Source organism: Eimeria necatrix, genomic scaffold (genome assembly GCF_000499385.1).
Source record: "Eimeria necatrix Houghton genomic scaffold, Enh_scaff152, whole genome shotgun sequence".
Classification (NCBI taxonomy): Eukaryota; Apicomplexa; class Conoidasida; order Eucoccidiorida; family Eimeriidae; genus Eimeria; species Eimeria necatrix.
Genome location: NW_013654978.1, coordinates 46346 through 69719, shown reverse-complemented (window position 1 = coordinate 69719; position 23374 = coordinate 46346). Strand labels below are relative to the sequence as shown.

At 61.3% G+C, this 23374-nt stretch overlaps 2 protein-coding genes across 2 annotated transcripts; both read right to left on the bottom strand.

Moving 5' to 3' along the window:
- Positions 1–76: 76 nt before the first annotated feature.
- On the bottom strand, positions 77–1807 carry ENH_00016540 (hypothetical protein; the record flags this gene model as incomplete). Its single annotated transcript, XM_013584398.1, has 2 exons — positions 77–931; positions 1282–1807. Coding segments are annotated over 2 exons (1381 nt in total), but the record flags the coding sequence as incomplete, so codon positions are not given.
- A 2439-nt stretch (positions 1808–4246) lies between these two features.
- Positions 4247–23281, bottom strand: ENH_00016530 (UBA/TS-N domain-containing protein, putative; the record flags this gene model as incomplete). The annotated part of the gene is made up of 12 exons (XM_013584397.1): positions 4247–4388; positions 4734–4864; positions 5226–5339; positions 5596–5990; positions 6403–6630; positions 6841–8935; positions 9087–13991; positions 14300–14538; positions 14928–17982; positions 18204–21593; positions 21736–22648; positions 22881–23281. The coding sequence occupies 12 exons, from the start codon at positions 23279–23281 to the stop codon at positions 4247–4249; spliced, it is 16008 nt and encodes a 5335-aa protein (XP_013439851.1).
- Positions 23282–23374: the final 93 nt, after the last annotated feature.

Genomic DNA, 23374 nt, shown 5'->3' with positions numbered 1-23374 from the left:
AGCAGCAGCAGCAGCAGCAGCAGCAGCAGCAGCAGCAGCAGCAGCAGCAGCAGCAGCAGCAGCAGCAGCAGCAGACCAAAGTGGTAGTAGCAGCCCGGAACTGTGGAGAAGTAATCTTCGTCTGGCACAGTGGGCACTCTGAAGGCATCCGCTGGGATCCTTCGGGGCTGCGGGATCGTCTCCGTGGGTGTTTCCTTGTCAATGCCTGCTGCTGCTGCTGCTGCTGCTGCTGCTGCTGCTTCTGCATCCCTTGCTGCTACAGATACGCCCGAAGACCCGTGGCCCTTGCGCACAGGCCGCCCCACACGCCGCCCGCAAGCAGCACCGCCACCTTTTGCTGCTGCTGTTCTGTTGCTGCGGCTGCGCGAGCTGCTGCTGCTGCAGCGCGGCCCTTGGGCTGCTGCAGCAGGCGCCGCCGCCGGCGTGGCTGCTGCTGCTGCTGCTGCTGCTGCTGCTGCGGCCTCGGGCACCGCCGCCGCTGCGGGTGCTGCCACAGCTGCAGCTGGCGCGGGTGCTGCTGCTGCAGGCGCTACTGCGGGCCCAACTGCTGCTGATGCTGCTGCTGCTGCTGCTGCTGGCATAATTGTTGGTGGTGCTGCTGCAGGCATCACTGCTGCTGCTGCTGCTGCTGTCGGCACCACGGGTGTCGCCGCAACGGGCGCTCCACATGGCGCAATTGGCTCGCGGCCGCCTGCTGCTGCTGCTGCTGCTGCTGCTGCTGCTGCTGCTGTCGTCGTTGCTGCTGCATTTGCTTCTTGAACTTCTGCAGGCGCAGCAGGGACTGCTGTCACGTCTAAAGGCATGCTTGCTGCTGCTGCTGGTGCTCCAGTAAGCTTTGTTGCTGCACCATCGCTCATGGCAGCAGCAGCAGCTGCTGCTTGCTGCTGCCGCTGCGCAACCGCCGTCTGCTGATGCGCCGCAAAGCTGAGAGCTGCACAAAGGAGCAGCAGCAGCAGCAGCAGCAGTAGCAGCAGCAGCAGCAACGGGGTACCTCGGTGCAGCAAAAACCACATATTTACAGACCCAGCAGCAGCAGCAACAGCAGCACTGCGTCAACAGCAGCAACAGCAACGAACAAACTGCACTCCCGCAGCAGCTCCAAAAGCAACAACAGCGAGACGCAGCAGCAGCAGCAGCAAGTGCTGCTGCTTCCGCTGCTGCTGCATCTGTTTCTTTAACGCAATAGGCCGAACAGAAGACCCTGCTGCTGCAATTAGGGGACTGAGTGACAGCAGCAGCAGCAGCAGCAGCAGCAGCAGCAGCAGCAGCGCGGAGCCTCACCTGCGGCTCTCCCTCCAGCGCCAGCGAACAGGCGCCATGCATCTGTTGTTTGCTGATGCTGCTGCCGGTGCTGCTGCAGCATCTGCTGCTGCTGCTGCTCAAGGAACTGGTGCTCCCGCTGCTGCTGCAGCCTAACCAGCTGCTCCTGCAGCTGCTGCTGCATTGCCGTGTCCATAGCAGCGCGGGCGCGCGCCGCTGCAGCTGCTGCTGCTGCCGCTGCGGCCCCATTCCCACCGCCAAGGCTGGCAGCTGCAAATGCTGCTGCTGTCGAGACTGCCTGTTGCTGCTGCTGCTGCTGCTGCTGCAGTGCCAGCAGCGCAGCAGCCTGCGCCGAAGGATGCACACCCTGGGCTTGCGCAAGCATGAGCTGCTGTTGGCGGTGCAAAGCGTGCTGCTGCTGCAGCCGCTGATGGTGCTGCTGCACAATAAGTTGTTGTTGCTGCTGCTGCTGGCGCTGCAACAAGAGTTGCTGCTGCAGCGCCTGCTGCTGCAGCAGGTGCTGCTGAGTCAGCTGCTGAGCATTCATAGTGTTAATTTTGGCTGAAATGGCTGCAGGAGCATTGGGGCCCGCTAGGGCCTCCTGCTGCGTGCCTTGTCGCATCTGCTGCTGCTGCTGCTGCTGCTGCTGCTGCAGTGAGGCCTCCGTGTGTTTCCCTCAGCGAGTCCCTGTGGCCCCGCGCCGTCTCTGTAAGTTTGTTACGCATCCTTCTTCAGTTAGTTTGGATGTCCATGCAGCTTCTGGTGCTGCTGCTGCGTCAGCTGCTGCTTTCTTGCTGCAGCAGCAGCAGCAACGGCAACAGCAGCAGCAGCAGCAGCAGGTGCTGCCCTCAGAAGATCCTTGGCTTCCGCAGCAACGGAACTGCGGCACCGAAGATGAATAATGAGTGAGATAAAAAAGCTACAGATGGGTTTGAGAAGAAACCCAAGCCTGGGGTGTATGTACACCGCACCACAGCCTCTTGCTGCTCCTGCTGCTCCTGCTGCTGCTCCCGTTGCTGCTGCTGCTCCTGCTGCTGAAGCCGTGGCGGACTACTCGCCCCTGACCGAAAAGCCAGTCGATCATGCCTTGAGATGCAGCATGGAATCAGATAAAAGAGACACCGATATTGATTCGAGGCGCAGCAGCAGCAGCAGCAGCAGCAGCAGCAGCAGCCGCAGCAACCGCTGCTCCCCGAGCTGCTGCTGCCCGTCCTCAGGCAAGGATCGGGGGCAGGTCGGGGGCTGGCCGTGGAGCAGAGACCGCAGCACACTGTACGGATTAAAACTAATTATTAATAAGTTTGCAACAGTTTCAGCAGCACGTAAAGCTAGAGAAACGGCAGCTGCACCGTGCATGCCTTTTCATCCCTCTGCCGGCGCGTGCGCATTCTGAGCGGGTCTTCGCCGCAAAAAACGGCGAAATGACTCTTTACTGAAACCCCAAACTCAAATTAAACAATAAACAATTACGCCTAAACACACCTTTTGGTTTTAACCATTTAAACAGAAGACTTAAGCCCTTGCAGCGCCGAGAGCAGCAGCAGCAACACAGCAAACGGCGGTGGCCTGGTGAGTTCCTGGCACAGCGGCAAGCACGGCGGCGCAGCAGCAGGGGTCCGCGTTATTCCCCCTTTTCCGTTTTATTTCAAGAACTAAATTCTTATTTTCATTCAATAACCCAAAATAACAAACAAACACCGAGTAACACTGCCCGCGCCGCAACGCAGCGCTGCCCTTACCACCCCTCAGCCTGTGCGCACAGCAACACCTCGGGTGAAACAGCAGCTCTCGGGAGTATCCTGTCTCCTACATGCCCCGAATTTGTAATTAAAACGTTCATAAAGGGCCCCCGGGCCTCCACAGGGGCCCCCAGGGGCCCCCCTGTCCCCCCAGATTGAGTGCTTAGTGTGTCCCGCTGTGCCTTCACCCACCCGAGCCCCGGGGGGCCCCTACACAGTGCATGCTGCCTAAGGGCCCCAGGAAGCACTTTATGTCTTCGCCAGAAAACTGGGTCTGTTCATAAGGCCTTTAGAGTGCCTGGAGGGCCCCGGGGAAGGCGGGCAGCCGGGATCTGTGCGCAGTTAGCGTGGCCGTGCAGGCACGTCGCTCTTAGATTCCAGAGACGCGGGCTTATAAGGAATTCTCTGCGCTTTGCAACGCAGTGCACACTTATATTGAAGCATTTGAGACGCCAGCAGAGCCATTTGCTGGAGCTTTCCAGCAAAACGTGCGCAGCAGCGGCGCCACTGCACCGGGACGCTCGCTGCAGCCAGATTGTCCAGCCAGCTTCGCAAAAATAGAAACAAAGACCCCCATCCAATAAATAACAGCCACGTGCACGCAGCAAACAATAAATTGAGTCTTTTAGACGCGCTGCAGCACTGAGATCGGCAGCCCAGAGCCCGCAGGGGGCTGCACGCCTTCAGAACAAAGCAGGCAGAACCGCTGCAGCAGAGCCAAACCTCGGCTCGCCTGTCTTCGAATTTCCTGCAGACTCACTGCGGGTTTTGCTGCGGGTGGCAGATTTTACTGCAACACGGGGGAAGCGCATGCACGCCCCTCGTGTCTGCTTCGTCTCGAGACGCAAGACACCCCATGCTTCTCAAAGAGCTTCTGTCTAAACTATTTGGTCTCCATCTCAACTAAAATCTGCACCCCCAGAGCTGCTTTAAACTTGTGTTCGTGTCAGGCCTGCGTTTTTATAGCCCATGCCGTTATGTCTCAGTCTACATCTTTGGTTAGCAGCTTTACTGGCTGTGTGCCTGGGCAAGGCGTGTGTGTGCAACAAAGACGGGATAAAAGAACAACATTTTTAAGCTTTTTCTATGTCCCGTTTCGTGTCTCTAGACATCTATTTCTCCCGCCTGCCGAGACGGCCGCCAAAGGAAAACAAAGTGTAAGTTCTTGGGAAAAAAACAGAGGAAAACCGAGATAGCAAGGCTAAAAAATGGCAGCTGCCCAGCTCCGCAGCTGCCCGCGTAAAACTCTAGACAAATCCAAAGCCCTCTCTGCCTTCCGTAATGGCAAGCAAAAGCTTTTTCTTCAGAATTGCCTTCGAAGTGTACGCGGGCAAGTCCAACTGGTTGAAACATGTGTGCGCCGAGGGCAGCCTGTTCTCGCCGTACGCCCTGAAACGAAGAAATAAATAAAGAGGGAATTCAGGACTCGCTACAATTAAAAAATTAAAAATCTCAAATTAGTCAAAACAAAATAACACACGCAAACTCCGCACAGCCAACGAACCCCAGCGCTGCTCACAGCCGTGCGGAAGACAACCGGCATGAAAACCAAAGTCAGTTCATCCCACAGAACAAAAAAAGATAATTAAACATGAAAACAAGACAAAAACAACAAAAATACAAATGCGACGTGGCCTACAAGCCACTCAAACGAAAGGCAAGGCCCCCGAACACAAACATTCAACTTGCAAAACCCCCCACAGGCCTCCTCTTTGCAGTTCTAGCTCAGCTCACTTCTGAATCGAAAACTTCTGGGGGCCCCTCATCCCCACAAGATTTCTGAATCCGCCAATGGGCACGCGGGAAGTGCCTGTGACGAACTGAAGGAAGGCCGCCTTTTGGGGAGTGTCGAACTCCTCCATTATCTGAACATGAACCACCGCAGCAAGTAAACAAGCTAGCTGGCTAGCTAGCTGCCTAGCTAGCTAAGGTTAGCAGCTCTACTTAGATGCCCAGTTGAAAAATAAAGAGAAGGACTTTTGTTGAAAGCCCAATATCTACAGGAGAAGCAGCTTCGCGCTGCTTCGTGTTCGTTCCATCTGGCCGCCTCTGTTCCAGTTATCTGTTTTCCTATTTTTGTTGGCTTTCCAACTTCACGAAAATCCCGTCAAGTTTGCTTTTACGTGCTTTGTGGGCTTTTGTTTTGTCGATCTTGATAAAGTGATTTGTGTGTCGGTTTTGCCGCTTTCCTGGTCTGTGTCTGCGGCTTGTGCCAGTAGTGCTTACCTCCCAGAACCAAAGTATCGGCTGCTCGGTGGGTAGGTAGTTCACGTATTCGGTGTTCTCCTGCAAGTCTGCTACGTTAATTGTCGGCAAGCCTGACAACAGCAACTCCAATTCCTGAACAAACGCGAAAAGAATCAGCAGGGTGAGCACGAAGCAGCAGACTGACTGAGACCGAGATTCAAAAGAATGGCAACAAGCAAAACGCTACACTCGCAAAGACTAAAAAAGGCCTTCTACCCACAGCCCCATCACCAGCAGCAGCAGCAGTGCAGCCGCAGCAGCACAACCCCAGCAACAGCGACAGCAACACTATAGCTGCAGCCAAAGCACAGCCTGCACCAGCAGGACCCGGAACTTTCGCTATTGTTACCTTATCATCGAAAATGGAGATAAGCGAAGGGGGAATAAGTTCGTGGAAGCCGCTGAGGAATGCCTCGAGCTGCTTCTGAATGCCGCCTGCAATCTTTCGCTGGCACATGAGCTGCACATACAGCGCCTTGTTGGCGTCTGTGACGGGCACATGGCGGCCGCCCGGCAGCAGATCATTAACTTTGTGTTTTCCAAATTCATCTGTCTCGACGCTGAAGGTGAGATCGGTGAGCGCCAAGTCCTCGAGCGGATACTCCAGAATCTTTTGCAAGTTCGAGTACAGCGAGGGGTCCAGCGACTCCGCGTCCCGCATAGAGCACTTTTTGTTCAGCATGTGTTTGTAGAATGACCGGCAGAAGTAAGCCGGCAAGTAGTGCCCGTCAAACAGCGCCTTGCCTACGCACAGACAGCCCCAGGAGCCGCCAAAACCCTAAACCCTAAGCCCCTAACCATACTAACGTTAACCCTAAACCCTAAACCCTTCTGTAGATGTTGAGCCTCCCCGTAAATAGCAAACCCTCCTGCAAACCCTAAGCGCTCCCGAGAACACTAGGCCCTCTCCTCTAAACCCTGAACCCTCCCGTCCGCCCTCTACCCTCGACTGAGACACTGACAGCACGCACTAAACACTCTTTTAAACCCTACACCCTCCCGACAAACCCTAAACCCCGAATTAAGACGTTGAAAACAAGCACTCCTCTAAACCCTAAACCATCGCGTGAACGCTAAACCCTCGACTACGCGACTGGAAGCAAGCAGCCGGAACGGCTAAGCTGCTTCTGCAGCGTTTGCCCGCGTGAGTCCTCACCGATGACTCTGCCTATGAACTTGAAATAGTACAAGTGCTCTGGGTTAATGGCAGAAAGAGGGTTTGGCTGGTTGAATTCGCTCTTGGCGCCTTCGCGCGTAAACAACGCATAATTCGGATTGAACATGTCCCGCGCCAACAGCCCAAACCACTCGCGGGTGAGGCCGCCCCCGTCCAGCCCCTCCTCTCCGTGGAACACCACGTTCAACTTTCCCTTCATCTCCTCCCCTGCAGCAGCAGCAGCAGCAGCAACAGCAGCAGCAGCTTCACCGGCAGCAAGACTTTGACAGCACGGAAACGCGAAACACAGCTAGCTGCCTGCCTCTGTCTCTATCGCCTACATGCTGTTTTCGCTGGACCGAACAGAACTGCTGCTGCTGCTGCTTGTGGCGCTGCTGCTGCCTGTGCTGCTGCAGCAAACGGGCGCGAGCTGCTGACCTGAACGAATCCGGATTTGGTGGTAAGAGTCCGTGAAGACATGCTGCCTTCTGACGGAGAGGCGCACGTGGTCTGCCCTGCTTGCGTGTCTGATCTCTTTGATCTTTTGTCGGAAATAATGTCTTTTGTTTTCGAAAGAAAGCATCATGGGAGTCAGCCGCAGCAAAGGAGAGAAGGGGCCCGACAGCAGGCTTGGGTTTTGCTTCAGCAGCGCGTTGAAGCAAAGAACATGCCGCTCGCAGAAGCAGCAAAGAGCCAAGTGTCTGCGGCTGCTGACTCCGAAGCCTCCTCCGTCTTCTTCTTGCTTTTCGCACTGCAGCAGCTCCTCGCTGGCTCTGCAGCAAGCTGCCTGTGCTGCTGCTGCATCTGGGATGCCCGTGCGGGGGTCCACTGCAGCAGCAACTGCTGCAGCAGCGCGGTCCGCGATGCTGCGCTCCCGCTCCGCCGCAGCAGCAAACAGATCCAGCTCCTGCAGCATTGAGACATCCTTCAAACCCAAGTCTGCTGCTATTGACAGCTGCTGCACTTGCAGGAAGGCCTCAAATAGTGGCAGCAGCTGCGCCAGCACCAGCGGCGCTGCAAGCTCGCGCGAGCCTGCTGCTGCTGCTTCGCGCTCCTCCACCACAGCCCCTTCGCCGTCTTCTGCTGCTGCTGCTGCTGCTGCGCCGTCAGCAGCAGCTTCCGCGCCGGCAGCTTCCCCAGCCCGCGACTCTCCTGCTGCAGCTGCTCCAGAGCCGGTGCCGGCACTGCCCGCTGCTGCCGCGCCGCTAGCTGCCGTTGCTTCTGCTGCTGCTGCTGCTGCTGCTGCCTGCTGCGTGCGGTGTCTATGCTGCGTTGCTGCTGCCTCTGCACTCAGGGCCGGATAAGCAGCCCCCACAGCTGAGAGAACATCTTCTAAACCCTCCCAAATCTTGTGGACTTTGGAGGCGTCAAAGAAAGCCCTGAACCGAACAAGAGCGGGAACTACCGCTGTGCTGCCTTCGTCTGCATTTGCTGCTGCTGCTGCACCTGCTGCTGCCGCAGCTGGAGGTGATGCTGCTGCCGCTGGCGCCTCAGGTGCACTTGACAAGTCGATGTCTGCATTCAAGGAAGCAGCAGGAAGCGGGACCTGATTTGCAGCGGCTCCTGCCACTGCGGGTGCTGCTGCTGCTTGTGGTGTTGTAGCTGATGCGGCCCCGGCTTGTTCTTCAGGGGCGGTTCCTGCTGCAGCATCGGGCGACTTAGCCTGCTGCTGCTGCAGCTGCTGCTGCTGCTGCTGCTGGAGGTGAGTGTACACCTCGTTGAGGGTGCCGCAGAGCCTGTAGAAGGCAGCGAAGTGGGGCTCCAAGGCCTCTCTGCGGGCCCAGAGGTCGTCGTGAACCTGCAGCTGCTGCTGCTGCTGCGCTGCTTCGTTCAAAGTCCTGGATAAAGCAGCAAGTTCCTGGGATAGCACATCGCTGAGGGCGTCGCAGTTGCGCCGCAGGGCCTCGTCGACCCACCCGCGGTGCTGCGCTGAGGTGTACAGACACCCCACGATCTTCGCCACAACTGCCAGCTGCTGCAGCTGCGCCTCCCGCTGCTGCGCCGAAAACCCCACAACCTGGGACCAAGCAGCAGCAACGTGGGGAGAGCACAGCAGCCCGCAGATGCACTCTACGGCCTCAGGGGTCACCACGCGAAGCATGCGCTCCTGCATGCTTTCCTGAGCGCTGCTGCTGCTGCTGCTATTGCTGCTGCTGCTGCTGCTGCTGCTGCTGAGTGCGTTGTCGGGGACAATCTCTTCAACAGCTGGCTCTGCGGAGTTCGCGCTGCCGCTGCCCGGCACCCCAGCAGCAGTACTGCTGCCGCTGCTTGGAACCGCAGCGCTGGCGCTGCTGCTGCTGCCTGGTGCTGCAGCGCTGGAGCTGCTGCTGCTGCTGGCCTGGCCCTGGCTGTCTGTCGACTGAGCTCTACTGCTCGATGCAGGCGCAGACGACCTGCTCGGCGGCCTGCTGCGGCTGCTGCTGTTGCTGCTGCTGCTGCTGCTCGCCGAACCGCTTACCAGCAAGTGTATCGCAGCAAGGAGATGAGCCATGTGGCGCGGCGAAGTCTGGAAGAGCGAAGTGGCTGTCAGTTGCTGCAACAGTTAGCACAAGAGAGCACAGGCCATTGTGCTGCTGCTGTCCACATGAAGTACGCTAAAACAGAAGCAAAACAGAGGCAGCAGCAGCAACAGCAGCAGTGACAGCAGCAGCAGAGAAGAAGCAGCAGCCGCAGACTCGACCCACCATCAGAACATTGATCAGATACTCGCCGTCCACGGGCTCCTCTAAGGGCTCACTCTGCTGCTGCACCACGCTTGCTGCTGCTCCTTCGTCCTTGCTGGTGCCCGTGCTGCTGCAGGGTTCCCTGCGCTTCTTTTTGCGGCGGAGTTCGTGGGCTAGATCTTCTCCGCCTTCTGCTGCGCCTTCCTGGTGGTGGTGCTGCTGCTGGGGCTGCTGCTGCTGCTGTTCCGTTCGCTGCGCCGTTGCAGCCAGTGGGGCTCCCTCGCTCTTTGCCTCTCCCTGCTGCTGCTGCGGCGAGTGGTGACTGCTGCTGCTGCTGCTGCTGCTGCTGGCGTTGTGTCTGCGCTGCTGCACTTTAAGGAGGTCTTGGAAAGTAAGAGACCGCGGGTGCGGCATCTTGGTGCAAAATGTTGCTGCTGCCTGCGGCAGCACAGTCAGCAGGCTGCGCAGCTGCTCAAGAACGCGTTCAGCTGCAGCGCCTCCCATGGCGAAGCGTTCGCACTGGAATCCGCCCTGCTGCTGCTGCTGCTGTTGCTGCTGCTGCTGCTGCTGCGACCCCTCTGGTGGCAACAGCACCGGCACTGGCGGCAGACCCAGCAGCTTCAGCGTGTCCCGGCCAGGATAAGAGGGCCGCAGCGTGGTGTAGCACTCAGGAATAGCTACCCAGCAGATGTAGACCAGCAGCAGCAGCAGCACATCTCGCGTCTCTGCATGCGAGGCAGCAAGAGATGCCAGCAGCAAGAAAAGAAGGCGTTTGTTGACTCCTCGCGACAAAAACAAGACGCGGCAAACTCCCATAAGCCCCGGAATGCTCAGGGGAGAAGAATCGAAGGGAGGGACCCCGTTGGCGCCGCCACTTCCGCGGCCGGGGCCCCTGTGGGGGCCCCCTGGGGGCCCCCCGCCGCCGCTCCAGGGGCCCCCGTGGGGCCCCCCTCCTCCCCCTGCTGCTGCAGTGAGGAACCCGACCCAGAGGTCTTCAGAGAGCGCCTGGGGAGCTGCTGCTGCTGCTCCGTTGGTCGCAACAGCAGCAGCACCGCCGTTCAGCAGCAGCGAGAGAAAGTCAATCTGCCGGAAAGCCCCTCCTGCGGCCTCTGCAGCGGACCCCAAAGAACCCCCCAAACCACCAGCCCCCTGGGAAACCCTAAATCGGGTTCCGCCTCCTGTTCTGTTTGGAAAAGCAACAAGTCCCGAAAGTCCTGAGAAGCCCGTGAGGCCAGGAGGCGCAGAGAGTGCAGCGGGGGCCCTCAGCAGCCGCTCGCTGGGCAGCAGCAGCAGCTCCTCGGGCACTCCGGCGAACACCGGTCCCCGAGCAGCAGCTGCTGCTGCTGCTGCTCCGGAAGCAGGCCCGCCTGCTGCCGCGCTGCGCGCTGCAGCTGAGGACTGCAGCATGCCCCGCGCAGCTATTAGAGAAGCTGCTGCGTCGCCTCCTGCTGCAGCACCCCGGGGCCCCTCCCCTTCCCGCGAAAAGACAGCATCATCCAGCAGGGCCTCCCGCAGCCCCAGCCGAATGCTGCGGGGCAGCAGAGAAGAGGCGGGCATGCCCAGCAGGCGGGCCCCCGTGCTGCTGTGGGGGCCCCCCAGGGGGCCCCAGCGGCCTTCGAAGCCCCCAAATAGGGCCAGAGAGGCATCCACAAAGGCAGCAGGCAGCGAGGGGCCCCCCGACACGGAGGCCCCCCCGGGCCCCGAGGAAGTGCCCCGGCTGCCGCGCCCCGGGCGGTCCCCTGGAGGGGGGGCACCCCCCGCAGCGCCGGCGCTGATGTTGGCCGCAGCAGCCGCTGCTGCTGCTGCGGCCCTTTGCTGCTGCTGCTGCCGCTGCTGCTGCCGCTGCATCGCCCGCTCCCGCAGCAAAGCCGCTTCCACCTGCAGCTCCCGCGGCAGAGCCTCCAGCACCAGCGCGTCTGCAGTCAGCAGCACTTCCTGCCGCAAAGCTGGCTCCAAAGTTGCAAGAAAAGTTGCATTGTCAACATCAGCTCCTGGAGCTGCTGCTCCTTCTTCCACGCTGTCCCGGTCGCGGCAGCCAGCCACAGCTGCCTGGCGAACTGCTGCGGGCAAGGCATTCAGCAGGTCCACGGGGAGGTCCCGCAGCCGCGGCCGCAGCTCTTCTGCTGCTGCTGCTGCTGCTGCGCCTTCGGCGTTCGCTGCTGCTGCTGCTGCTGGCTCGCTGCCTGCTGCTGACGCCGGCGCCGCTGCTTCCACGCCCGCGCCTTGCTGCTGCGCTCCGTCGCCCGGAGCCTGAGCAGCAGGGGAAGCAGCAGCTGCTGCTGGAGTTGCCTGTGTGGTGTCGGAAGCTGTACCTCCTGCTGCTGCGGGTGGCTGGTCGGGGCCAGCGCCGGTAGCTGCTGCTGCTGCCCCCTCTGAGCCGGCTGCTGCTGCTGCGGGTGCTGCAGCAGCAGGTCGCGCTGCTGCTCTGCGCATCTCCACCGCCTCTATCGTCAGCAGCCGCAGCTGCTGCTGCAGTATCTCCTGCCTCAAATCTGCAGGCAAAGCTTCCAAGAAAGAGGGATCCACTCCTGCTGCTTCCAGCAGCGAGGCCTCAGTCAGCCCCAGAGCGCATGCAAGCGAAGCCAGAGGTGGCTCTCTGCTGCTCCTGTCGTTGTCGCTGCTATCGTTGTTGCTGCTGCTGTTGTTGCCGCTGTCGTTGCTGCTGCTGCTGCTGCTCGTGGCACGCTGAGTCGCATCCCCAGTATCCACGTCCATAGAGTCTCCATCAGCGGCTGCTGCTGCTGGTGCCGCTGTTGCTGCTGGCGCTGCTGCTGCTGCTGCTGGTTCCGGCTCAGCAGGTGCTGCATCTGCCGTTCCTTCTGCTGCCTCACGTTGCGCTGCAGCAACAGCTGAGTTGGCAGCAGGAGGCCCTGTGGCGGAGGTTGCCGCAGTGTTCGGTGTGGGCGACTGACTCTGCGAGCCTTGCTGCTGCTGCTGTTGCTCCTGCTGCTGCTGCTGCTGTTCCTGTTGCTGTTGCTGCAGCTGCTGCGTCAATGGGGTCTCTTCTGTCGCTGAAGTCTCCACTGCTGCTGCTTCTGTTGCTGCTGCTGCTGCCGAGCCCTCTGCAGGCTGGTCCAAAACTATCGCCTCGCCGTCTGCGGAAGCCGCAGGGCGTTCTGCTGCTGCGTCTTCTGCAGTATGAGGCGTCACGCCCTCCGCCTGTACAACTGTTGAGGGAGTTCCCTCTGCTGCTGCTGCTGTTGCTGCTGCGCCATCTGCCGGCGCTGCAGCTGCTTCTGCTCCTGCTGCTGCTGCTTCAGCTGGAGCCGATGTCTGCGGGGAAGGGCAAGCTTGCAGAGGCGCTGGGTCAACTTCGATACGGTTGATGTTCCGTGTGCCCAGTCTGTCGACTACGAAAGTGGAGAGCATGTGTTGCGCTGCTGTTGCTGCTGCTGCCATAGTTGCTGCTGCTGATGTTGGTACGGAGACGGCTGAGCTCATGTCGCCGACGGGCTGCTGCTGCTGCCTTCCGCCGGCGGCAGCCGCAGCCACTGCAGCGGCTGCTGCAGCTTCCTGCTCGCGGCTCTGGCGAATCTGCTGCAGCTGCTGCTGCAGCACGCGTGGCTGCTGCCCGTGGCGGCGCGCAGCAGCAGGGCGGAAGAGCCCCCCTGCGATGTCTTCGAAGAGAGTGTCGAGCAGCCTGTCACCGAGGTTTGCTGCTCCTGCAGTGGTGATGACGTTGCTTCCCCCGTTGCTGCTGAAGAGCGCAAACGGATTGCTGTTGCTGCTGCTGCTGCTGTGGTGGTGACTCACAGCCGCAGGAGAAGGCCTCGGGCACTGCAGAAACAGCGGGTGCTCCGAGGGGGGCAGCAGATCAGCATCAGGGGGGGACTGTGGGGCCTGCCCCATGAGGTCGTCGCCGTTGATGCCTGCTGCTGCTGCTGCTGCTGCTGCGGGCGCTGCTGCTGCTGCTGCCCCCGCCCGCCGCGAGCCTCCCCCCGTGTGGCCCGAAGTCAAAGGCGCTATAGTTATGCCCCTCTCCTCTGCTTCCTGCAGCACTGAACGAATCACTGCAGCATCATCAGCCCCCGCGAGGCCCCCGAAGTGTTTCTGCAGCCTGAAGGCCCCTCGTGGCTCTCGCTGCAGCGCCGAGCTAATGATGTTGACGGACTCCGCCGTCACAGCAGCAGCAGCAGGAGCTGCTGCTGCTGCTTCCTCCTGAGACTCGCTCTCCAGCTCGTCCTCCTCGTCCTCCAGCAAACCCAAAACCCCCCGGTCTAATCCCGCGAAGGCGTTGCGGCCTCCCCGGCCCTCGCCTGCTGCTCTCCAGGGCCCGCTGGTGCCCCGCGAGCGCACCCCGCTGCTGCTGCTGCTGCTGTGGCTGCTGCTGCCGGTGCCGCGGTGGCCGCGCCGCTGGGTCGCAGCCCCCTGGGCTCCTGCTGCTGCTCCTGCTGCTTGGGCCGCGAGGCCTGACGCGCCTGTGGCTGCAGCAGCAGGGGCTGCTGCCGCGCTGCTTGCGGGAGCCGAAGAAGACAACGAAGTGCCCTGCTGCTGCAGCTGCTGCTGCTCAAGGTTCTCCCCCCCCACCGCTCCAGCTGCTGAGGGATCGACTGCGCTGCTGCCAGCCGGCTGCTGCTGCTGCTGCTGCTGCGGGTTTTGCTGCTCGTCCGCCTCCATGGGGGCGCCGTCGCGTGGGCCGGAGGCCGAAGCAGCTCCTGCCGCTGCGCCAGCAGCAGGAGCAGCAGCAGCAGGCGGAGGCGGGTCCTGCTGCTGCTGTGCTGCGCCACCAGCCGGAGCAGCAGGCCCCTGCGCTGCAGGCGGCGGAGGGGGAGGGTCTCTGGGCACAACTGTTTCTTCAAGAAAGGCGTGGGCCAGCAGGGGCCCCTGGGAGGCCCCCGAGCCCAAGGGGTGCAGCCCATCCACAATGTCTGCGCCATCCAAGTCTTCCTCTTCAGGCCCCGCAAGATAGTCTATTTCGCCCCGTTCCTGAGGCCGAGAAGAACCCAAACCCCACACCCTAAACCCTAAACCCTAAGCCCTAAACCCTAAGCCCTAAACCCTAAGCCCCATACCCACAGCGCCCCCCAGCGTTCTACAGCAAACACTAAACCTGGATCCCTTTTGCTGCAGGGCTGGGCCAGAGCCCCGGAGCCCCGAGGCTGCTGCAGGTGTCCCCGCGCTGCAGCTGTTTTGCTGCAGCGCGAGGCTGAGCGCGTCGCGGCTGCTGCGAGCTGCTGCAGGGTCCCGCGGTGCGCCGCTGCTGCTGCTGCTGCTGCTGCGTCGCTGGGCCTCACCCGGATTCTGGGGGCGTCGTCATCGTCGTCTTCGTCGTCTTCGTCTTCGTCTTCATCTTCGTCTTCGTCGAGACCCTCCGGGCCCTCCGCGTGGCCCAGCAGCTGGCCGTCTTCGCCGGCCAGCTGCAGCGCCCGCCCCCCCTCGGACTCCAAGTCGATTTCGTGGGGCAGCCGCCCGGAGCCCAGGAAGGCCCCGCGGCCCGCCACAGCCCCCTCGCTCTCTTCGTCTTCGCTGTTCTCTGCACGCCCACGCCACTCTCCGCTGCTGCGCAGTCAGCAGCGGCTGGTGCAGCAGCAGCTGCTGCTGCTGCTGCAGCGGAACCCGCGCCCAGCGCGGCTGCTCCCACTGCTGCGCAGCTGGCAGCGGCAACAACTCGCTGCTCCTCCTGCTGCGCAGGCTGCAGCTAGCGGCTAAAAGGCCCTCTAGCTGTTGCTGCTGCACAGGCAGCAACTGCCTGCTGCTCTTGCTGCTGAGGCTGCAACTACCCTGCTGCTCCTGCAGATGCAGCAACTACCTCTTCTTCTGCTGTGAACTAGCTGCTGTTGCTGCAGCGGGAGCACCTAGCTGCTCGTGCTGCACAGGCAGCAACTAGCTGCTACTGGGGCAAAGCTTGCTGCTGCTACTCACCTCCGTATTCCTCGTCATCCTGCGACTCCTCGTCGTCTTCATCGCCGAGGCCATCTAAGACAGAAAGTTCCGCAAAGCCATCTTCATCATCATCGTCATTGTCTTCATCATCGTCTTCTTCATCGTCCTCAGGTTCGTGGTCGTTGTCTGCGTCTGCTGCTGCTGCTGCTTCCTCCGCAGCAGCAGCAGCAGCAGACAAGCTTCCGCCTTCGGCTTCGTCGGCCTCCCCGGCGGCGAGCGCGTCGCGGGCCGCAGCCGTGGCCTCTCCGTCCTCTTGCTGCTGCTGCTCGTCGTCGTCCTCCAGCTCGCTGCTGCTGCTGCTGCTGCTGCTGCTGCTGCTGTCCTCCTCCAGCACCAGCTCGAGGTCCCCCTCCTCGTCTTCGTCCATTTCGTCGAGGTCTGCATCGTCTTCGTCGCCCTCATCGCTCTCCTCTTCCTCTCCCTCTGCAGCATCTGCTGCAGCTGCTGCAGCTGCTGCAGCAGCAGGGTCGCCGCCGCTGCCCATGCTTCCAGGGGGAGACACGCGCCCCGTGCCGCTGTGCTGCTGCTGCTGCTGCTGCTGCTTGCCCGTCTCTAGCCCTGGCAGCTGCGCAGCTGGAGGAGATGTGAGATGCAGCAGGCACCTTATGATGCTCGTCGCCACAGCGTGGCTGTCTTCAGCCTGCAGACTCAGCTGCAGCAGCAGCCCAGCGAGCAGCTCCCGCAGCTGCCGCTGCTCCTTAGGAGACAGGCATTGAACAGCTCGAGCTGTTTGCTGCTGCTGCAGGTCTGTGCCCTCCAGCAGGTCTGAAGGGCGGCCCGAGTTCTTGCTGTTGGGTCGCTCCCCATCGTCTCCGTCGTCGCCGCCATTGCTGGCGCTGCTGCTGCTGCTGCTGCTGCTGCTGGCTGTGCCTTGCGCGGCCCCGCTGCTTCGCGTGCGGCTTGCGCTGCTGCTGGTGCCGCTGTTCCCGCTGCTGCTAGTGCCGCTGTTCCCGCTGCTGCTGCCGCTAGCGCCGCCGCCGCTGCTGCTGCTGTTGCTGTTGCTGCTGCTGCTGTTGCTGCAGCTGCTGCTGCTTTGCTGTTCCTGCTGAGCGCTTCCCGGACAGTCCGCGCCGCCCACATCCCCGCCGTCTCCATCTGGCCGCGGGTTATTAGGTGGCCGTGTGGTGTCTGAACAGCCAGCTGTTGCGTCAGCTGCTGCTGCTGGCACTTTGGAATTTTGCTGCTGCGCATGTGCAGGCAGCACAGGAGGAGTTGCTGCCAGCAGCCGCTGAAGCAGCCCCGCCAGAACAGAAACCACACTAATGTCCAAGAGGTCCTTGCCCTTTAGTGCCTCCAATGCCTCTGCAGTCATGCTATTGCTGCTGCTGCTGAGGTCTCCTGCTGTTGCTGCTGCTGCTGCTGCGCGCCCCCTGGCCACCCGCAGCAAAGTCACCACGTGGCGAATCAGCACAAGGCGCATCTCCGCGTTGCTGCTTCCCATGGCTGCCAGCAGATTGGAAAACTGCTGCAGCATCCCAGCTGCTGCTTTTCGTTGTTGCTGCTGCTGCTGCTGCAGCTGCTGCTGCAGCTGCTGGCTGGAAGCCTGCGAGGTCCCCGCAAGAGAGATTGACAGCAACCGCGGCAGCACTTCGTGCACCAAGACGTCAACAACAGACATGCGCGGTGGACCCCCGCAGCTCTGGTGCTGTTGCTGCTGCTGGTCTTTGGTCCCGTGCTGCAGCAGCAGCCGCACGTCGCTGCCGCAGCACCGCAGCAACTCGGGGCAAGAGGAGACAAACGGCCAAGGAAACGGCTCCTTCATGTACAGTCTGGGCTCGAGGTGCAGCAGATGCTGCTGCTGCTGCTGCTTCGGGCCAGCAGCTATCTCCATTTTGACTCCATTTGCCTGCTGCTGCCCCTGCTGCTGTTTCAGCCTCGTCCGCCCAGCACTGCGGCCACTCACCTGCACGGCAGCGGCTGCTGCGCTGCTGCTGCTGCTGCTGCTGCTGTCCTGTGCATGGGACAGTGCAGCGGGAAACGCCAGTGAAATGGGCTTAAGCAGCAGCGGCAGCATGTGGGGGAAAAGAGACACAAGCTGCGTCAAAATGTAAAGAAGACGATCAGCAGTGACAATGAAGGGAAACACTGGCTTTTGTGTATGTGAATGCAGGCCTTTTTCCACTTCCCACATCTGCCGCCACTCCCGCTGCTGCTGCTGCTGCTGCTGCTCTTCCTGCTGCGCCGGCTTCGGCAGCGGCGCAGGAACTGTCCATGCATGCACGCTGAGCAGCAGCACCAAGTGATCCAAAAGCACTGAGAGGACCACTGGACCCACAACTGGAGGCTTTGTTGCAGCCTGTAGCAGCCGCCGCACTCGGCGCTGCAGCTGTTGCTGCTGTGGCTGCTGCTGCTGCTGCTGCTGCCGCTTCTCCTCCGTCAGCCATCCCAGCAGCAAAACTTCCTGGAAGGACTTGTCGCTGCAGCACCACGTGCGCCCATCAGTTGCGCTGCTTCCGTTGACATTGCTGCTGCTGTCACCGCTTTTGCTGCTGCAGTAATAATACCCCAAACCTTTGGAGCCCCTGCCGAAGAGATAGCCTGCCTTGGGGCCTACGAAAATGCTGCTGGGATAAAACTGGCGCGGCACAATGCTGCTGGTGTCGTTGCTGCTGTTGCTGTTGCTGTTGCTGCTGCTGCCGCTCACATCTTCTTGGGCGCCTGCTGCTGTGGCCGCCGTGTCTTCGGCCATTGCTGCCGTGCTGCAGCCGTCGTCAGCTGCTGCACTTCCCGTGCGGGTGCTGGCAGCTACAGCTGATGTGTCTGAGGCTTGTTCTTGGCTGTTTGCTGCAGGCGCTGAAGTGCCCTCAGGGAGCCCTCCTTCTGCGCCCTCCTGCCCTTCTTGTTGCTGCTTTTGCTGTTGCTGCTGCTGCGGGTCTTCCGGCTGCAGCACCTGCCTGTGGATGCTGCAGCAGTAACTCAGCACTTGCTCCACCAAAGAAGGGTTCCGCGACAGCAGCGGCCCCAAAGACTTTAGCACAGACTCGACAGGCAGCAACGGCGCAGGCGTTTCTTCCGTAGGAGAGTTCCCGTGGACCTGCACGAGCACAGCAGCAGCAGCAGCAGCAGCAAAGTTGCACCGAAGTGTGGTAACTGGCACGCCAAGAGAAACACGCAACTAGACCCCAACCCCACCTGCTGCTGCAGCACAAACTACAGCCGCAGCATCGACACAGCCCAGGATCGAAACCACAGCAGCAGCAGCAGCAGCAGCAGGAAAACCTGCTGCAGGTGGAGCCGGGCTTGCACTCAGCGTACTCTGAGGTGTGTCTGGTGAGCCATTCTGCTGCTAGCAGCAAAAGCCACTCGCAAGCCCCTCTCCACGCATGCCGCAATGAGAGAAGGCTCCTCGAGGACATTTGTTATTATGGCGCACAGCAAAGAGACCAGCCCGCTGCAGCTTGCAGTCCGCGGCAGCCGCAGCAGCACGCCCAGGCCCCAGCCCAGGGGCTGCTGCAGCTGCTGCTGCTGGTGGTGGTGGTGCTGGTGGTGGTGGTGCTGCACCGGCAGCTGCTGCTGCTGACTAGCCACGGGGGCCGCCCGGTAGCGGCCCTTCGGCTGGTGCAGCAGCAGCATCAAGGCGTTGCTGTAAATCGAGGTAAGCCGCCGCAGCAGCTGCAGCATCGCCAGCACTGTGTCGCCATCTGCTGCAGGGAACACCAGCAGCAAGTCTAGGCAAGAAGCAACCACTTGCCGCTGCTCTGCTGCAGTGAATGACCGCAGCAGCTCATCGAACCCCACATCGCCAGCTGCCCCTCCTGGTGCCGCCTCGTTCCTGCTGCTGTTGCTGCTGTCGCTGCCGTTGCTGGTGCTGCTGGTGCTGCCAAGCGCAGAACGGGTGGCTCTTGAGGGCGTTACCCCTCGCTGGCTACTGCCCGTGAGAGCAGGCTGTGCTAAACTGCTGCTGCTGCCGCTACTGCTGCTGCTGTTGTTGGCGGCCACAATGGAGGCCCCCATTGCAGAGGTAAGGGAATCCGATCCCGCGTTGCTACAGCTGCTGCCAGTGCTGCTGCTGGTGCCAGTCTCATGCTGCTGCGCATCGTGTGCTGCTGCTGTGTCCTGCAGCAGATACATGTGCATCATTTCTTCCATACACAGCAGAGAAGGCAAGACGAAGGCCGCAAGATACGAGGCAGCAGGTGCATTGAGGCCCGATGGGCGGTCGGTGATGATAGTACCAGCTGCTGCTGCTGCGCCTTGCTGCTGCTGCTGCAGCTGCTCTCTCTGCGCCTCCACGCCGTCCACTGGAATCAGTCGCAGCAAACCGTACTTGGGCACTGCAGCAGCAACACGCAGCTCCTGAATGGCCATGGTGCCTGTGGGTGGATAGCTCAGGAGGCACCAGCCCGGTAGCGGCAGCAGTGTGGAGGCCTTCACTGTTCCTGCTGCTGCTGCCGCTGCTCCGGCTTCGCACGAATCCAGCATCTCGGGATATTGGAACCATCCCTTCACATCCGTCAGCAACGGCTGCCCTGCTGCTGCTGCTGCTGAAGCAGTATGGACGTTTGCAGAGGCGTAGGTGCAGATGAGGGAGGAGAAGAGGGACATGGGATGTGCTGCAGCAGCAGCGGCCGCCGCTGCTGCTGCGCTGCCTGGCTCACACGCCGCTGCTGCTGCCTCTGCACACTGCTGCAGCATGCTTTTCCAACAGAAACGCCGGTGCAGCAAGTGCGCCATGAAAAAGCTGCAGCAGTACAGCTGTTGCTGGGCACGCATGCAGACGTGGACTCCCATTGCCCGTTGAAGGTCGCTCTGGCGTGCTGCTGCTGCTGCTGCTCCTGTACCCGCAGCAACTGCTGCTGAGGGCACCCTGCACCCCATTAGAGTCGGGTCTGCCTTCACTAGGTGCTGCAAAGCAGCACGCAGGTATGCCAGTCTGAGCACGAGCATATACACTGCAGCAGCAGTGTTCTTCTCCACAGAGGTCAGCTGCCGCGTGCCCCTGTTGTTGCTGCTGCTGCTGCTGCTGCTCTCCGCCTCCCACGGGTAAAGCTGCTCGGTTGGGGGAGCTGCCATCTGACCCCCGTCTTCCTCGGCTCCAGCGGAAGCAGCGGCCTCTCCCTGTGCTGCAGTTTCTGCGTCTGCGGCCCCTTCTTTTTGCTGCTGCTGCTGCTGCTGCTGCAGCGGCTGCGGCCGCAGGTCGCAGGATGAGCAGATTAGCTTCAAAAAGACCTCACAAAGACCCGGGACTCCTAATGGAGAAACGCATGCACTCGAAATGAGATCTTCAAGCAGCCTGTGCCGCAGCAAAGCCCCAAGCGAAAGGGCAAAGGCGTCGCTGAAGTGCCCGTGCAGCACCCGCTGCAGCTGCGGCGGCCGCTTCACGTCGCGTTGCTGCCGCTGCTCCTGCTGCGGCTCGTCGATCGCTTTGTCTTGCTGCTGCTGCTGTGGTGGAAGCTGGCGCCCCATTTCCTCGTCTGCGTACCGTAGCAGCAACTCGAGTTCTGTGGGCTCGTGCGGCTTCGCCGCCTCCGCGTTCTGCTGCTGCTGCTGCTGATGCGGCTGCTCTTCCTGCTGCTGCTGCTGCTGCTGCTGTTGCTGCTGGTCCATCCATGGCTCTTGAGTTTCCGGCTGGCCCGTTACCGCAGTGAACGCATTCACCAAGGCTGCTGTCGACGCGCCAACGGTACAAGTGTTGCTGCTGCTGCTGCTGCTGCTGGATTCCTGCATGTGCCTGGTTGCCAGTTCGCTGTTGCTGCTGGCAATGCTGAGCAGCGCCTGCAGCAGGGGCTGCGGCGGCGTTCCCCAGACTGCTTCTTGCTGCAGCTGGTCGCGCAGCAGCCCACAAGTCCACCTGATTTCTCCGTCCCCAGCCAGCTGCAGCGAGGGCTGCGACAGAGGCAAAGCAACAGCAGCAGCACTTGCTGCACTAAGTGCAGCACGCATGACACCCGAGGGCAGCTGCTGGGGCGGAGTCGCGTGGATGGCCCCATACAAAGTCTCTGCTGCTGCAGCCAACGGCGACACTGCGCGGCTTCCGTCTGAAGCCCCAGCCCCTGCTGCTGCTGCTGCTGCGTTTGATCGAGAAGCTTCAGAAGCTTCTGCTGCTGCAGTGGCTGCAGCTGAAGGAGGGGCAGTTGGCGTTGCTGGTGCTTCTGCTGGAGCTTCCGCGGCTTGGGCCTCTGCCGGAGGTGCTGCTGCTGGCTCGGTTGGGGCTGAGTCTCCACCTGGGTTGCCAGCGCTGCTGCTGCTACTGCTGTCTTGCTGCTCTGCTGCTGCCGGGCTGGCCTCTGGGGGAGCAGCCGGCGCGGCAGGCGCTGCAGCAGCTGCCTCGTCCCCACGGGGGGTGCCGCCTGTGCTGCTGTCTTGCTGCTGCTGCTCTTCCCCGGAAGCAACATCCCGCCTCTGCATGTCCAGCAGAAAGTCCATTGCAGCCTCGACACCTCTTCCACCTGAGGACTCAATTGCCCTTCGCGCGTCAGCGCGGGAAAAGCCCATCTCCACGAGCTGTTCCACTTGCTGGTGCAGCAACAGCAGCTGCTGTTGTTGCTGCTGCTGGATTGCTGCAGCAGCTGCCGCCGCTGCAGCAGCAGCTGCTGCTGCAGCAGACCCGCCACCCGGCACCATCATCCGTTGCTGCTGCGCTGTGCCCACGGCCTCCACAGTGTGTGCGTAGACTCTTCGAAGCTGCTGCCGGCGCTGAGGCGTCTGAAAGGCAGCAAAAACACGCACGCATCTGCTGCTGCAGCTGCTGCTGCAGCTGCTGCTGCAGCCGGCGACGGCAAAAGCAAACTGTGTCGCACCCCTAGCCCAAGCCCTCAGCAGCAAGCCCCAGGCACAAAACCATTACCTGAGTATCCAGAAGGTGGAAGAAGATGCGGGGAAAGAACAGAATTGTTCTTTGCAGCGAAGGAGCAATGAGGACGTGCAGCTGCCGAGAGGCTTCGTCGCTGCAGTCCTCGGACTCCTTGCCGAGGGCTCCCACTGGGGCGCCAGCTTGCTGCTGCTGCAGTTGCTGCTGCTGCTGCTGCTGCCCCCTGCGGCGGCTGCCCGCCCGCTTGGCTGCGCCTGCCGAGGCGCTCCCGCGGCCGCGTGCAGTAGCAGCAAGAGGCTCCAGTGCTGCTGCTCCGATGGCTTCGCCAGGGTTCCCAGGCAGAGCAGCAGGGCTGGCAGGCGCCGCGTCCGGCGCCGGAGCTGCTGCTGAATGCTTGTGCAGAGGAAAGTGCTGCAGCACCTGGCGCTCCGTTAGCGGGGCCCCACAGCGAGCCACAAAGACCCACCAGACATAAGTGTGTGCTGCTGCCTCGCAGCCGACACTTCGGAGCATTCCCACAGCATCTATGCAGGCAATGTCTGGGTGCACGATGATCTGCAGCAGCAGCTCCTGCAGCCGCTGCTGCTTCTGCTGCTGCTCCTCAGTCTCGCCGGCAGCAGCAGCTCCCGCTGAAGTCCACACGGATGATAGCTGCCCGCGGTCTGCCCAGCACAAGTAGTGCAGCTCCGAGTACGCCACGCTCAGCGTCTCCAGCGACGTTGAGTATGTCATCAGCTTGCTGCTGCTGCTGCTGCTGCTGCTGCTCTCCTCCTTGATGCTGCTGCTGCTGCTGCCGCTGTTGCTGTTACTGCTGCCCAGATCAAGGTCGACTCCCGCCCCAATGAAACCGCCGGGAAGTGGGGCCGTGGCCTCTCCCGCCGCTGCCGGAGCAGTTATCTGCTGCCCGTCATCCTCCATAGGCTCGAAGTAAGAGGGCCTCGGGTAGTACCTGCAGCAGCAAAAGCAGCAGCAGCTCTCTAAAGGACAGTCAATGCACGCAGCAAAGAACTTCGCTAGCCCCACCTCCACGGCACCGGCAGCGGCAGTAACAGTGGGACGCCATCGCCTTCCTAGTAGCAGCAGCAGCACTGACAGCAGCAGCAGCAGCACAGACAGCAGTAGCAGCAGCAGAAGCACTGACAGCAGCAGCAGCTGCGGCAGCAGCGAGAGCCACAGCCCACCTCACAGCCTGCGCCGTGAACGCAGAGTTCATGCAGCGCTTCCAGGAAGTGACCCTGTCCAAATAGGTGAGGCAGCTTTGCAGTTGGCGAGCTGCGACGTTCCGCAAATAGACCAGCTGGGAAATTGAGAGGCAGTCAGCAGCAATGTGTGCTGCTGCTTCCTCGACCCACTGGATGAAGACTGCCTGGCGTTCCTCTGCCTCCTGCTGCTGCTGCTGCTGCTGCTTCGGGTCTTGGCTTGGAACGATTGCAGCAAACAGGGATACTGGAAGCATCTTCCGTATTGTGAGATGCGTGCACGGCTTGATCGCCTCGAAGGCTTCTGTCTCAGCCTGCTGCTGCTGCTGCTGCGGCTGATGCATCTGCTGCTGGTCCGGCTGCTGCTGCTGCTGCACAGCCATCGGATTGCAGCAGGAGCACACCCGAGTAGCCAACAGTGCACACACCGCAACGTTGCATGCGGCACTGTAGTGAAAAGCCCGCAGGAACGCAGA